Source organism: Salmo salar, chromosome 17, assembly GCF_965601325.2.
Source record: "Salmo salar chromosome 17, fSalSal1, whole genome shotgun sequence".
Lineage (NCBI taxonomy): Eukaryota > Metazoa > Chordata > Actinopteri > Salmoniformes > Salmonidae > Salmo > Salmo salar.
Genome location: NC_138307.1, coordinates 49,087,917 through 49,104,209, shown reverse-complemented (window position 1 = coordinate 49,104,209; position 16,293 = coordinate 49,087,917). Strand labels below are relative to the sequence as shown.

The following is a 16,293-nucleotide window of genomic DNA, read 5'->3' as shown; positions in this document are numbered from 1 at the left end:
CCTCCACACTATCCCTCTCTCCTTCCATCCCTCCACACTATCCCTCTCTCCTTCCATCCCTCCTTCTCACTCCACACTCTCTCCTTCCATCCCTCCACACTCTCTCCTTCCATCCCTCCACACTATCCCTCTCTCTCCTTCCATATTGCAAAAAGGAATCAGTTCTGGCTTTCTGATCATAATGAATAAGATAACATGGACAGGGACATCCTTGTCCAAGATCAACAGTCCTACTCAGATGTTGGAATACAGGCCCAGGACTCATCCGTTGCCCACCACTACACGTGCTATGTGCATTCATCATCCTCGTGTGATATATTGAAGAACTGCAAAAGAATGACCAAATAGCTCTCTCATGCGCTCAATAACAGATATTGTTCATATTCTTCTTCTGATTTATTATAAACATCATAGACAACACATTTCCTAATGAATCAAAAAATAGAATCAATCATCTGTGTACTATGGCAGTTAGGTTTCAGGCACAGGTGTTAACACTATTGGCAGGTTGAAACTCATGCAGTTCAGTGAATGAGAGACTCCGACCCATTACTGTGGACACTCATCAGCCCTCAATTTATGTTGTACAGCTGTGTCCACTGGTCTGATGACTGTCTTTTCACACATATTAATCCTTAAGAGTATATTGATGCACCCGTGCGTCAATCTAAGTAACATAATAATAATCTCCACCAAAATCCTGTCAGTTTAAGATTAAATATGTTATTTTTTTTTTTCATAGGCTGTGTCTCAATCCACCGCACCCGCCTATGTCGACATTGTCACGGGTGTCGTTGGGTAGAGAGGACCAAGGCACAGTGGGTTGCATGTGAATCATTATATTTTATTAACTAAATGTGAACACCGAAGAACAAGACAGACCGACAGTTTCACAGGCTAATACTCACAGCAGTGCGAAATACAACTACCCACAAAACCCCAGGTGAAAACAAGCTCCTTATATATGACTCTCAATCAGGAACAACGAAGTACAGCTGTTCCTGATCGAGAGCCACACAGACAACAAAGAAATACACAAACCAGAAAACCGTAGAATACCAATAACTAGAACATACACCCAAAACCCTGGAACACATAAATAAAACACCCCTCTACAATACACACAACCCCCGGACCACATAAAACAAATACCCTCTGCCACGTCCTGACCAAACTACAATAACAAATACTCCCTCTACTGGTCAGGACGTGACAGACATTCCACATCTGAGGCGTTTGTCAGGCCGAGACATCTCGAAAATTGGTCTTCTCACAAAAAAATCGTATTCCTTATGATACATTTTTGGACTGTCTTTTTTGCCATTTATGAATGTGTTATTCAATGCGTTTCTATGGGTTATAGTAGTAAAGGCCAAACTCAATATTTTAAGTAATACATTTTTTAAATAATACCTAAAACCAGATGTACACTACACAACTTTCCAAATCCTAACATCGCTGAGCCTCTCACATTAAACAACCATCTTTCCTGACGTTTTTTTGTCTTGACAATGTAGTGGTGCGCACACTAAACGACATGGCAAAGACAGGGGTCACTCACTACAAGATTCTTCACTTGGTCGTTAGGATTCTCAATACCACGCTGTCTCGCGAAAATAATTATGTGATTAGATTGTTAACATAGCTACAACGAGCTGTGGCTCAAAGCAGCCTCAAACGTTTTCAGTCAGACACTCACGCTTGCCATACTGACTCGAAATATCTAGCAAACATTTTGAATTGAATAACATTGCTTGTGAACTTCAGAGTTGCACCGATTTGACACTTTGGTTAAAGGCAAGTAAAAACTCATACTAGGAGTAGTTGTTGTAGTAGTAGTAGTAGTAGTAGTAGCTCACATTCTGGGTTATGAGAAATATCATCATCTCACTGGCACTGCAGATTGTGCCGATAAAATCAAACATTGATTGCCCTCAGATTGCGTATCTGACCTGCTCACATTAAATGAGCGTTGTGACGGCCAAACGCCTCGAGTAGGCAACGACAATTTCAAAAACTTGTCTGGGACAGCTAAATCGGGGCCAAAATCGTGTAACATACACCTGGCTTAAAGGAGTCGTACAATTCTAAATCAAATAGTTAAATTATCTATGGTATGACCAAAACAATTCCATGTTAGCTTAGTAGAACCCTCCCATCCCCCCCCCAAAGACTTAGACTTGATCATATTTTAAGTGTTAATGTATTTTAACAGTTATAGCTTAGTGAATCATACTAGGTCCTTGATGCTCCTCGGGTGTGACATCACAGCTTGGCCTTAGGGACAGAGTCAGGGCTGGGGTACAGGTGTTGCCGTAGGAAGCTAAGGCTCTTTTCCCAACAGTCTTCCTGAGCATCGGCATGCGGCTTGGGGTACCCTCCCCACAACATGATCACTACAACACACAATCATTAGTTACATTGGGAGTAAAGAATTGGTTATACATATATCTTAGTTCAGGTGTGTATACTATAGGTGTGAGCTTTGTGTGTGTACAGAACCTTTCTGTTGTGTTTGAGGCACTATGAAGTTGCTGGCTCTGAAGTGGGGTGTGTAGGGCGGCTCAATGAGGTGTCCAGCATCAGGGTATTGTAGAATGGTCAGTAGGTGCTCGTTACCCGCTGCACGCATCATCTGGGTCATCTGCAGGTCAGAGGTCACATTCAGCGTCAATCTCAATTATTGATTTCATAGGAAGGTTGTAATCATGTTTGTGTGTACTCACGTCCTTGGCAGACTCCACTGTGGCCCAGTTCTGATCATCCTCCCCGACGACCAACATCAATGGACACTTTATCCTCCCCATCTGTCAGAAGACAGGGCAATGAGTAAACAAACCCACTGTGTGTGTGTTTGTGTGTGTGTTGACTTACATCCACTTTCTCTCCAAGGTCGGTTGGGATGGGCAGAATGATGTCTCTCCAGACCACACGGCCCTCTTCATCAAATTGGGTCTTATACCCATCCCTGGCAATAAATAATTATGTTTTTAGTCTATATTTCTTTATTCGAACTGTATGTCACAAGCTTCATAATCACGGTACCTTACACCTTCACTTTGAAGAGATTTGGGTTTATTTTTCAGCCACATCCCACTCACTCCTTCATCTTTCTAAACACTTCACCGATAGCCTTGTTGACCGGGTTGACGTGACTCCCACTGATACACACACAGCATCTGGGCTGGAATAAACAGGATTTATTGTTACACACTGAACAAACTCATAAGCTTATACACATGGTCAGTGTTGGGACAATAGCTTTCTGAATCTGAATTCACTCTATAAATACAAAGCTCCAAACTGGAGGAAAAAGAGGAGAGTGGGAGCGAGACTCACGCTGATGACTTTGGAGTAGGCTACCAAGGTGAGGGCGACTGACACCCCAAAGGAGAGCCCAAACAGAGCAACTCTGTCCTTCATCACCAGGGGGTGCTCCTGCACAATCCTGAACGCTTTCTACATAACAAGAGAGATAGAACTCAAGTTCAAGTGATAAGGATACAATGTAGGATCCAATGTAGCAGATGCAATGTGATGTAATATAATGTGAAGTGATGTAATATAACAGTGAGTCTGGGTAAATGGTCACAGCAGGACTATGCCCTCTCAGGGCCATTTCTGAACATTAAGACATGCACAACCTTGTAGGCACACACACAGTATGAGAATCACCTCAAAGTAGGTTTTAAAGTCGATGTCTGAGGTTCTGTTCTTGTCATGGGAAAGGTACTCTAGCGCCATGGAAACAAAACCCTGTGACGCCAGGAGGCAGGAGCGGTACTCCACCAGCCCCCCACCCCCTCCCCACATATCCAACACCCCAGGGAAGGGTCCAGGACCTGGGGGTAAAAAGAGGGTCCCTCGGACTCCATGTTCCCTGATGTCAATTCTGCACACACCCGGTGCCATGTACCATCGTTCTGTGAAAACGGTCGCTAGGGGAGACTGCTTGCTGAAGCCCTCAGTCATGTGCCCACTGTACACAGAGATGTGTACCACCATAGGAGTGAGGACATCCATCTTTCTCAACCTGAGAGACAGAGAGAGTTTATTTGACTTGTCCAGCCGGGCCTGGTCACCCTAAATTATCTGGTTATCCTATGTAGAATTGAACCCAAATATTGAATTGCATTGGTGTGTTACCTGAGGCCTGTCCGACTGCCTGGAACAGGCTGCATACTCCACAGGAGACCCATGGGCTCTGCTCCTTCATATGTTCCTCCAAGACTGGCATCCTTAGCAACTACATCAACAACAAAAAAGAGAAAGAGGCTTGGGTTTCTGTATTTATTGTAATCAGAGCTTGTTTTTTCAGAGTTGTCAGTTGTCTGTTGACTGGGGCTCCCCAGTGGAGCAGCAGTCTAAGGCACTGCATCTCAGTGCTAGAGGCATCACTACAGACACTCTGGTTCAATTCCAGGCTACATCACAACCAGCTGTGATTGGAATCCCATAGGGCAGTGCACAATTGGCCCAGTGCCGTCAGGGTTTTGTCGGTGTAGGCCGTCATTGTAAACAAGAACTTATTTAACTAGGCAAGTCAGTAAAGAACAAAGAATATATATATATTTTTTTTAAATTCTAAAACACACTGAATGGTGCTTTCAAAACAACTGGGAACTCTGAAAAAAAATTAATTAATCAATTAATGATGTTAGTGAACTTCAGGTATTTTTTTATTTATTTTTTATTTCACCAGGTAGGCAAGTTGAGAACAAGTTCTCATTTACAATTGCGACCTGGCCAAGATAAAGCAAAGCAGTTCGACAACATACAACAACAGAGTTACACATGGAGTAAAAACAAAATAAGTCTATATACAATGTGAGCAAATGAGGTGAGATAAGAGAGGTAAAGGCAAAAAAGGCCATGGTGGCAAAGTAAATACAATATAGCAATTAAAACACTGGAATGGTAGATTTGTAGTAGAAGAAAGTGCAAAGTAGAAATAAATAATGGGGTGCAAAGGATCGAAAGTAAATAAAATAAATAAATACAGTAGGGGAAGAGGTAGTTGTTATGAGGTAGTTGTTAGGTATGAAAGTCAGAGCTTTAGAAAGAGGCCGAGTTCCTAACTTGGAATTCCAAGTTGATTGACAGTTTAAAACGGTTTGTCCTAGTCGGAGCTCATCCCACTTGCCTTGAACACGCTGAAATCGAATATTTCCAAAATCAAAGTTCCCAGGTGTTTTTAACTTGGTATTCATTTGCTTGAGCGTGTTCCAGTTGAACACTTTTGTCAAGATGTTGATCAACTTTGGTCACGCCTTTCAAAGTGTGTTGCATTTGAACAATTATACTACTTGCGACCACAGCATGACTGTAACTGACAATTAACCTGTCAGTCTATGTCGTTGTTTTTTGTTTGAATTGTTTACGTGTTCGCTATGCGGGGGAAATTGTAAACCATGCGGAACTACGTGGCTAAGAACTGTTCTAACGGGAGTATTATCTTAGCAACCGACATTTTTGGGGTGAGGCAATCCCACACTGTGTTCGGGGGTAGTTCGTAACGGTTGAAGCGTGTATGTTAGGATGGTAACGTTATAATAATTAAGAATGAAGCTTGAATTCATGCCAGGAATAAGAATTGTGAAGTTTGGGATTTCCTCCCTTCTATAATAAGCAGCCAACGAGGTATTTTTCCTTTGTTTATGTGTTTAATCTGATACTGTTATCTCTGGCTAAACTGTTTTTATGTATGTAAGCACTTCAGAGTTGTATCAAGCTAATAAGTCACTCGTAAGACAAGAGGGTTGTAAGAGTGTGCTTAACTGTATATTCATTTACTTTATAGTTCTCACGGAAGGTGATAATTATGACAAACTACAGAATAAAACCACCAGTTAAAATCAAGGCACTGTCGTGCTCGTGGTTATGGAGGGAGTTACAATGACCTTTACAACAGCCATATTGGTTTTAATAACATCTCATTTGCTATCCTTTACTCAAGGTTTGCTGTGTTGTACAGTGATATTATACTAACTTGATAGCAATAGAGGGCAAACTAGCAGGCAAAAACATTGGCCAGCCGCCAGCATCTCATGGTTCAGCGCATGCTGATCTTATTGGCGACCACCGGGACAACGTGTAATTGAATTAAACAAGAGTATATATGGGATTTCATACAGAAGTTAGGCCAAGGCTACATCCAAGAACACGGTCTGTAAGCCCGGTCGGCGGTCACAAACCTTACCCGTCACCGTGCCTTGGCCGTCGCTGGTGTAATGGCCGAACGCCTCCCAAAGGTCCTTATCCTCAGAGCGATGAAGGGAATGTAGCGTCACTGAGAGCGCTGGAGGTAAATTCCTCACAACTACCTGGATCTTCTCATCCACGAGCCCCCGTGTTGGCTGCACTGACAGAAGCGGGAAAGTCCCAACCATGGTGGACAAACACCTGTAGAAAAAGACAAGACAGAAACAACCGAACACTGGTAAAGATGGTGGGATTGACATCCCATTTGTCCTGGCTTTAATAACCTGTGAAAACTGGTTGGCGACAGAACAAAATTGGCTACGAGTCACATTCGCTTCAAACTTCGTGTCCACATTTACTTACACTGAGTTTGATAATGACTTACACTGAGTTTGATAATGTTTGATAATGACAACAGTCAGAGGCATGCTGACATAGGCAACCGCTTTATATAGCTAGGTGCGATTAGACAAGTTTACTCGTGCATGAAAGTACAAAGTCCGTGCTGCACTGCCCACAAAGTTACAGCAACTAGAAACCCATAGCGGTGAACTGTAGGCCTTTGCAGGATTCACCTTCATAAAGACCGCAACATTTTTCTCAAAGGACAATTACTTACTTCACCGGTTAATAATGTCAACATAGACCGTAGGCTACGTTGATGAAATCCACACAATGAAGGGGCTTATGTACTGTTTGTTAAGAGGATCTGCTTAATCAGCGTACGTCCAGGTCTCTGAATTTCGGACATTTTCAAAATAACAGTACCTCACGTAATATAAAAGTCATATCGAGTGGTTCCCATTATGAATTTGATGCTATGCAACCCAGGGCTGGAGACTTTCCTCAGCAAAGATAGTATTTTTGTCACCCTAGGATCGAAGCAAATGTAAGTGATTATAACGTCATAACGAATCATGCAAAACTTTTACAGTTGACATAAATATGTTAGTTAATGTAGCGACAAACGATTATACATATTTTTTTATTATAAAGTTAATTTACAAAAAACGCTATTTAGCAAGCTAGCTGACTAGCTTTATGGGTGTTGTGACATGAGTATGAAATTGTAATTCTGGTTGTTTCATGTTTTAGGGACTCCTGAAACAACCAGCAAACCAGGCTATCGTCTTGTGAAACAGTGGATGTAAAGAATCTAGCTAGCTAAAGCATTTACTGCAAATTGAATGTACTTTTTTGTAGGCTTGCCTTGCTGATATTTGCCATGCAATGCAGATAGATGAAATAATGTTGCTAGCTATGTTCTTGCTTATTGTACAGTGGAGGATAAAAATACCTGTATGCCTATGGATGTGTAGCTAGCTATCTAGCCGATCTGTGTATAGACCCAAACGTGGTATACATATTAGTTCAGAACCTAGCTATGAACCTCAGCTATCATAGCCAGTTGTATCAACTTGAAAACAGTCTGAATTACATTAATGAAGGCTATGGATTGAGTAGAATATAATATAACTTTGTGTCAAGGATGCAAGTTGTATGTACATGTAGTTATTACCATGCATGAGATCCCCACATTGTAGCCTGTACATTTAATATATTCACTGATCATGTACTCTACCTTGGCAAATAAAGGTGCAGTTTAGGTATGAATGTCTTTGAGATGATTTTTCAGTCAAATCCAATACCAGGAGTATCAAATTCCAGTCTTTGAATGATGCTGTGTCTGCATGTACAATTGAAGTCGGAAGACTTCGGTTGGAGTCATTAAAACTTGTTTTTCAACCACTCCACAAATTTCTTGTTAACCAACTATAGTTTTGTCAAGTCGGTTAGGACATCTACTTTGTGCATGACACAAGTAATTTTTCCAATAATTGTTTATAGACAGATTATTTCACTTATAATTCACTGTATCACAATTCCAGTGGGTCAGAAGTTTACATACACTAAGTTGACTGTCCCTTTAAACAGCTTAGAACATTCCAGAAAATGATGGCATGGCTTTAGAGGCTTCTGATAGGCTAATTGACATCATTTAAGTCAATTGGAGATGTACCTGTGGATGTTTTTCAAGGCCTACCTTCAAACTCAGTGCCTCTTTGCTTGACATCATGGGAAAATCAAAATAAATCAGCCAAGACCTCAGAAAAATAATTGTAGACCTCCACAAGTCTGGTTCATCCTTGGGAGCAATTTCCAAACGCCTGAAGGTACCACGTTCATCTGTACAAAAATAGTACGCAAGTATAAACACCATGGGACCACGCAGCCATCATTCTGCTCAGGAAGGAGATGCCTTCTGTCTCCTAGATAAGAACGTACTTTGTTGCGAAAAGTGCAAATTAATCCCAGAACAACAGCAAAGGACCTTTGTGAAGATGCTGGAGGAGACGGGTACAAACGTATCTATATCCACAGTAAAACAAGTCCTATATCGACATAACCTGAAAGGCTGCTCAACAAGAAAGAAGCCATTGCTCCAAAACCGCCATAAAAAAGCCAGATTACGGTTTGCAACTGCACATGGGGACAAAGATTGGACTTTTTGGAGAAATGTCCTCTGGTGTGATGAACCAAAAATAGAACTGTTTGGCCATATTGACCATCATTATGTTTGGAGGACAAAGGTTGAGGCTTGCAAGCCGAAGAATCCCATCCCAACCGTGAAGCACGGGGCTGGCAGCATCATGTTGTGGGTGTGCTTTTCTGCAGGAGGGACTGGTGCACTTCACAAACTAGATGACATCATGAGGATGGAAAATTATGTGGATATATTGAAGCAACATCTCAAGACATCAGTCAGGAAGTTAAAGCTTGGTCGCAAATGGGTCTTCCAAATGGACAATGACCCCAAGCATACTTCCAAAGTTGTGGCAAAATGGCTTAAGGACAACAAAGTCAAGGTATTGGAGTGGCCATCACAAAGCCCTGACATCAATCCCATAGAAAATTTGAGGGCAGAACTGAGAAAACATGTGCGAGCAAGGAGGCCTACAAACCTGACAAACCTACAAACCACCTGCTCTGTCAGGAGGAATGGGCCAAAAATTCACCCAACTTATTGTGGGAAGCTTGTGGAAGGCTACCCGAAACGTTTGACCCAAGTTACACAATTTAAAAGCAATGCTACCAAATACTAATTGAGTGAATGTAAACTTCTGACCCACTGGGAATGTGATGAAAGAAATAAAAGCTGAAAGAAATAATTCTCTACTATTATTCTGACATTTCACATTCTGAAATAAAATGGTGATCCTAACTGACCTAAGACAGGGAATTTGTATTAGGATTAAATGTCAGGAATTGTGAAAAACTGAGTTTAAATGTTTTTGTCCAAGGTGTATGTAAACTTCCGACTTCAACTGTATGTGTTACAATTATACACTTTAAAAGTGTTCACCAAGCTTGGTCCTGGGACATCAATGGTTACACATTGTAACTAATAGACTAGAAACAGGATTTAACTAGTTAAAGGCTGGTTTGTAATTCATTTTTAGAGAAAAAGAACTTAAAAACAGTACTCTACACTTCCTATGCATCATGTAAATACTCTAAAACCAGTTCATCTCAATATCCAATGTCCTTGAATTGAATTTATTTTGGGCAACATACATATACAACAAAATGCACAATGTGGACCCAGAGGATATCACTTGAAAGTATGAATTAAAACACTTATTTCCAAAGTGGTCCTCGATGGTAAAAACAATAACACATGGTTAAAAGACAAGCCAAAATTACAAACAACCATAAATTCATTAATTTATATTGACATCCTAAAAAGTGGCACTATTCGCTGCACTTCTCCCTAACCTTAAATCAACCATATTAATTTCACATTTAAACAATCTATTAATTGTACATCATACCGATCCTTCAAATAAATAAACCTGACAGGCAGAAGGGGCACAAGGGGCAATGGAGTGGTTTCCCTTACTTAGACAACCTTGCCAAATGAAAAACTTTGCCTGCTTTTTAAAGCTATTTTTACTTTTTATTTGCTTGATCTCCAAGGGAAGGCTATTCCACAGAAAAATGCCTGGCAAGGAAATACGTGCTGTGTTGGTTATAGACCTGTAACGGCTGTCTGGAAGAGGGAACCAAGGTGCAGCAGAGGATGTGTTCATCATTAGAATTTTAATTCAAATAAACAAGAGAACACTACAAAATGAACAAAAACGACAGCAAACAGTCCTGTTAGGAAAATACTCAAAACAGAAACAATTACCCACAAAACCCAAAGGAAAAACATGCTCCTTATGTGTGACTCCCAATCAGCAGCAACGAGCTTCAGCTGTGCCTGATTGGGAGCCACACACATGGCCCAAAACAAAGAAATACCAAAACATAGAAAAAGGAACATAGAACGCCCACCCAATGTAACACCCTGGCCTAACCAAAATAAAGAACAAAAAACCCCTCTCTATGGCCAGGGCGTTACAAGACCATATCAATGTGATTTTTCATGTAACCTGGGGCGCAGTCATTTAAGATGTCAAACATATGATTAAGTTTAAGTTGCTCCACTCTGGACTCCAAAGGTAACAAGCAAACCTCCCAGAACTCCTATGTGGGTCCTAGGGGGGACATTCAGCATACACCTGATAACATTATTTTGCATGACCTGCGTTCTCTTTTTCAGCTTTTTTGATAGCCCACTATACTAAGCAGAGCAGGCATCATCAAAATGACACTGAATCAAGGTTGAGACAAGCCGTTTATTAACTTTAATGATAAAATATCTAGTGTAACGATATAAAAATGTCAATTTGTTTGCCATTTTAAAAATAATTTTAGCAGCAATCAGGTCTCCAGAAAGGGATTGATCTAGGGACACACCAAGATAAGTTACACTTGTTTTAGATTCAATCTCCTTGCCTGCACAGTTTACTGTTATCTTGTCAGCCCTAAGCAATCTATGTTCTGTTCCAAGACCTAAACCAATTCACTGCTACATAATTTAGACCCATGCATTTCAGTTTCATCAGGATAATATCGTGGTCTACAGTGTCAAAAGCTTTCTGCAAGTCCAATATGACCATACCTGTATTGTTCCCCTTCTCACTTTCCTGCTTAATGTGTTCAAAAAGGTGGATAAGGCAAGTAACAGTGGAATGAGCTGTTCTATAACTAGATTGTAGTTCATAAAGAAGTTTGTGCTCAAGAAGGTAATGTATCCCTCAAGTTGATTAAAAACAAATCTCTCAACAACTGTGGATAAGGTGCTGTGGATTGACACAGGCCCGTACCTTCCTACATTTGTTTTAATGCTCTTCTTGTGGAGTGGAACCACCTGGGCTGTTTTGAGATCCTTGGGAAATGTACCACTACTAATAGAAAGGTCTACAATATGTTTCATCATTTTAGCAGTGACGCAAGCACTATCCTTATGAATCTCGCAGGAAGGTTATCCAGCCCAGTTGCTTTGTTTGTGCTCATTAAGCATAGTAGTGTCACGTCCTGACCATAGAGAGCTCGTATTTTTCTATGGTAGAGTAGGTCAGGGTGTGACTGGGGGGGTTGTCTAGTTTATTTATTTCTGTTTGGTTCTAATTTCTTTTTTCTATGTTGGGGTTTTTGTCGAGTTAAAATGTTATATGTTGTGTTCTAGGTTCTTTTTTTCTAGGTTGGGGTTTTCGTATGATTCCCAATTAGAGGCAGCTGGTCATCGTTGTCTTTAATTGGGGATCATATTTAAGTTGTTGTTTTTCCCACTAGTGTTTGTGGGAGATTATTTCGAGTTTATGCATGTAGCACCTCTTCGTCACAGTTTGTTGTTTTTGGTTATAGTTTATTGTCTGTCTTGCATAGTTTCACATATAAATAAAGATGTGGAACGATACGCACGCTGCACCTTGGTCTCTTTCATACGACAACCGTGACAAGTAGATTGGTAACGTTGCCCTCTGTTACCATTCACAGCTCAAACAAATAATTTGTGATACCTTTGCTATGGTAAAAGTTGTTAATGAAAGACTAGCCAGTGTCCAGAGCAGTTAGGTAACTTATTAACTAGAGATGAGGTTATAGTGGTAAATAATTTGCAACCTTTGCCTTGTCATAACATAAAACATCATCAATATCCAGGCCAATACTACAGGATTTTACCTTATGGGGAGTTTTCAAACCAATGTCCTTTAAAGTTTTCCACAGTTTACGAGGCTGATGTAAGTTGTCATTAACGACGTCTATATAATGTCATTATAACGCATTGATCTGATAAACACAGGATATGTGTAGTATTTCATCAAATGAGAGACTTAATTTCAACCAGTAGAGAATGTGAAACGCTTTATTGCAAGAAGTTCATTATCCAAGTGTTATAAATACATGCATTATACATATTATAAATAGAAGTTCAATCTGTACCTCAATACACATTTTTTGGGGGCATTATAAAAACAGAGGAAGAAAGAGGAGGTGGCGAGAGAGGTGTAAAAGACAGAAAGGGAAAGAGGTAAGAACATAGGAGCAGGGAAGGCAGCATATGACTAATGAATCAGTGTTACCCATAAATTCTCTCAGTTCATACAATTACATAAGTGTCTCTAGTAGAGGTCGACCGATTATGATTTTTCAAAGCAGATAACGATTATTGGAGGACCAAAAAAAGCCAATACCGATTAATCGGCCGATATTTATTTGTAATAATGACAATGACAACAATACTGAATGAACACTTATTTTAACTTAATATAATACACCAATAAAATCAATTTAGCCTCAAATAAATAATGAAACATGTTCAATTAATCACTAATACATGTATGTTTTGTTCGATAAAGTTCATATTAATATCCAAAAATCTCAGTTTACATTGGCGCGTTATGTTCAGTAATGTTTTGCCTCCAAAATCCTTTGATTTTGCAGAGAGCCTTATCAATTTACAGAAATACTCCTAAAAGTTGATACAAGATAGGTGTTTTACAAAGAATTAAAGATACACTTCTCCTTCATGCAACCACTGTGTCAGATTTCAAAAAAGCTTTACGGCAAAAGCACACCATGCAATAATCTGAGTACAGCGCTCAGGCACCAAAACAAGCCATACAGATACCCGTTATGGAGTCAACAAAAGTCAGAAATAGTATTATAAATATTCACTTACCTTTGATCTTCATCGGAATGCACTCCCAGGAATCCCAGTTCCACAATAAATGTTTGTTTTGTTCGATAAAGTTCATATTTATGTCCAAATACCTCCCTTTTGTTCGCGCGTTCAGTCCAAATGCAAAATGCGCGAGCACTAAGTTCAGACATTTACATTACATTTACATTTAAGTCATTTAGCAGACGCTCTTATCCAGAGCGACTTACAAATTGGTGCATTCACCTTATAATATCCAGTGGAACAACCACTTTACAATAGTGCATCTAAATCTTTTAAGGGGGGGGGGGTTGGAAGGATTACTTTATCCTATCCCAGGTATTCCTTAAAGAGGTGGGGTTTCAGGTGTCTCCGGAAGGTGGTGATTGACTCCGCTGTCCTGGCGTCGTGAGGGAGCTTGTTCCACCATTGGGGTGCCAGAGCAGTGAACAGTTTTGACTGAGCTGAGCGGGAACTGTGCTTCCTCAGAGGTAGGGAGGCGAGCAGGCCAGAGGTGGATGAACGGAGTGCCCTTGTTTGGGTGTAGGGCCTGATCAGAGCCTGAAGGTACGGAGGTGCCGTTCCCCTCACAGCTCCGTAGGCAAGCACCATGGTCTTGTAGCGGATGCGAGCTTCGACTGGAAGCCAGTGGAGAGAGCGGAGGAGCGGGGTGACGTGAGAGAACTTGGGAAGGTTGAACACCAGACGGGCTGCGGCGTTCTGGATGAGTTGTAGGGGTTTAATGGCACAGGCAGGGAGCCCAGCCAACAGCGAGTTGCAATAATCCAGACGGGAGATGACAAGTGCCTGGATTAGGACCTGCGCCGCTTCCTGTGTGAGGCAGGGTCGTACTCTGCGAATGTTGTAGAGCATGAACCTACAGGATCGGGTCACCGCCTTGATGTTGGTGGAGAACGACAGGGTGTTGTCCAGGGTCACGCCAAGGCTCTTAGCACTCTGGGAGGAGGACACAAGGGAGTTGTCAACCGTGATGGCGAGAAAATGGAACGGGCAGTCCTTCCCCGGGAGGAAGAGCAGCTCCGTCTTGCCGAGGTTCAGCTTGAGGTGGTGATCCGTCATCCACACTGATATGTCTGCCAGACATGCAGAGATGCGATTCGCCACCTGGTTGTCAGAAGGGGGAAAGGAGAAGATTAATTGTGTGTCATCTGCATAGCAATGATATGAGAGACCATGTGAGGATATGACAGAGCCAAGTGACTTGGTGTATAGCGAGAATAGGAGTGGGCCAAGAACAGAGCCCTGGGGGACACCAGTGGTGAGAGCACGTGGTGCGGAGACAGATTCTCGCCACGCCACCTGGTAGGAGCGACCTGTCAGGTAGGACGCAATCCAATCGTGGGCCGCGCCGGAGATGCCCAGCTCGGAGAGGGTGGAGAGGAGGATCTGATGGTTCACGGTATCAAAGGCAGCAGATAGGTCTAGAAGGATGAGAGCAGAGGAGAGAGAGTTAGCTTTAGCAGTGCGGAGAGCCTCCGTGACACAGAGAAGAGCAGTCTCAGTTGAATGCCCAGTCTTGAAACCTGACTGATTAGGATCAAGAAGGTCATTCTGAGAGAGATAGCAAGAGAGCTGGCCAAGGACGGCACGTTCAAGAGTTTTGGAGAGAAAGGAAAGAAGGGATACTGGTCTGTAGTTGTTGACATCGGAGGGATCGAGTGTAGGTTTTTTCAGAAGGGGTGCAACTCTCGCTCTCTTGAAGACGGAAGGGACGTAGCCAGCGGTCAAGGATGAGTTGATGAGCGAGGTGAGGTAGGGGAGAAGGTCTCCGGAAATGGTCTGGAGAAGAGAGGAGGGGATAGGGTCAAGTGGGCAGGTTGTTGGGCGGCCTGCCGTCACAAGACGCGAGATTTCATCTGGAGAGAGAGGGGAGAAAGAGGTCAAAGCACAGGGTAGGGCAGTGTGAGCAGGACCAGCAGTGTCGTTTGACTTAGCAAACGAGGATCGGATGTCGTCAACCTTCTTTTCAAAATGGTTGACGAAGTCATCCGCAGAGAGGGAGGGGGGGGGGGGAGGATTCAGGAGGGAGGAGAAGGTAGCAAAGAGCTTCCTAGGGTTAGAGGCAGATGCTTGGAGTTTAGAGTGGTAGAAAGTGGCTTTAGCAGCAGAGACAGAAGAGGAAAATGTAGAGAGGAGGGAGTGAAAGGATGCCAGGTCCGCAGGGAGGCGAGTTTTCCTCCATTTCCGCTCGGCTGCCCGGAGCCCTGTTCTGTGAGCTCGCAGTGAGTCGTCGAGCCACGGAGCAGGAGGGGAGGACCGAGCCGGCCTGGAGGATAGGGGACAGAGGAAATCAAAGGATGCAGAGAGGGAGGAGAGGAGGGTTGAGGAGGCAGAATCAGGAGATAGGTTGGAGAAGGTTTGAGCAGAGGGAAGAGATGATAGGATGGAAGAGGAGAGAGTAGCGGGAGAGAGAGAGCGAAGGTTGGGACGGCGCAATACCATCCGAGTAGGGGCAGAGTGAGAAGTGTTGGATGAGAGCGAGAGGGAAAAGGATACAAGGTAGTGGTCGGAGACTTGGAGGGGAGTTGCAATGAGATTAGTGGAAGAACAGCATCTAGTAAAGATGAGGTCAAGCGTATTGCCTGCCTTGTGAGTAGGGGGGGAAGGTGAGAGGGTGAGGTCGAAAGAGGAGAGGAGTGGAAAGAAGGAGGCAGAGAGGAATGAGTCGAAGGTAGACGTGGGGAGGTTAAAGTCACCCAGAACTGTGAGAGGTGAGCCATCCTCAGGAAAGGAACTTATCAAGGCGTCAAGCTCATTGATGAACTCTCCAAGGCAACCTGGAGGGCGATAAATGATAAGGATGTTAAGCTTGAAAGGGCTGGTAACTGTGACAGCATGGAATTCAAATGAGGAGATAGACAGATGGGTCAGGGGAGAAAGAGAGAATGTCCACTTGGGAGAGATGAGGATTCCAGTGCCACCACCCCGCTGGCTCGATGCTCTAGGGGTATGCGAGAACACGTAGTCAGACGAGGAGAGAGCAGTAGGAGTAGCAGTGTTATCTGTGGTAATCCATGTTT

At 42.6% G+C, this 16,293-nt stretch overlaps 1 protein-coding gene and 1 long non-coding RNA gene across 5 annotated transcripts; one reads left to right on the top strand and one right to left on the bottom strand.

Moving 5' to 3' along the window:
- Positions 1-377: 377 nt before the first annotated feature.
- acot5 (Acyl-coenzyme A thioesterase 5) lies at positions 378-13,419 on the bottom strand. 4 transcript variants are annotated; one of them, XM_082963260.1, is made up of 10 exons: positions 13,274-13,419; positions 6,200-6,402; positions 4,147-4,246; positions 3,676-4,033; positions 3,340-3,459; positions 3,102-3,184; positions 2,875-2,968; positions 2,727-2,807; positions 2,503-2,644; positions 824-2,396 (listed from the first exon to the last, which is right to left on the bottom strand). In XM_082963260.1, the coding sequence occupies exons 2-10, from the start codon at positions 6,387-6,389 to the stop codon at positions 2,266-2,268; spliced, it is 1,299 nt and encodes a 432-aa protein (XP_082819386.1). In that variant the 5' UTR covers positions 6,390-6,402; positions 13,274-13,419; the 3' UTR covers positions 824-2,265. The 4 variants fall into 4 exon arrangements, with proteins under 4 accessions (NP_001133328.1, XP_082819386.1, XP_082819387.1 ...); XM_082963261.1 differs by lacking the exon at positions 13,274-13,419 and adding an exon at positions 6,587-6,703; XM_045698458.2 differs by lacking the exon at positions 13,274-13,419 and adding an exon at positions 6,565-6,647.
- LOC145861390 (uncharacterized) lies at positions 6,736-7,811 on the top strand. The gene is made up of 2 exons (XR_014381162.1): positions 6,736-7,090; positions 7,297-7,811. It is a non-coding gene; the product is annotated as an uncharacterized LOC145861390 (long non-coding RNA).
- Positions 13,420-16,293: the final 2,874 nt, after the last annotated feature.

What these genes read in the sequence shown, in the direction of transcription:
- acot5 (XM_045698458.2), bottom strand. Translation starts at nt 6,629, where the DNA reads ATGCCTCTGACTGTTGTCATTATCAAACATTATCAAACTCAGTGTAAG. An exon ending in ACTTTAAAACCTACTTTGAG is followed by an intron (nt 3,460 to 3,675) that starts GTGATTCTCATA and finishes CTTGTTATGTAG; the next exon opens with AAAGCGTTCAGGATTGTGCA. An exon ending in ACCTTGGAGAGAAAGTGGAT is followed by an intron (nt 2,808 to 2,874) that starts GTAAGTCAACAC and finishes GTCTTCTGACAG; the next exon opens with ATGGGGAGGATAAAGTGTCC.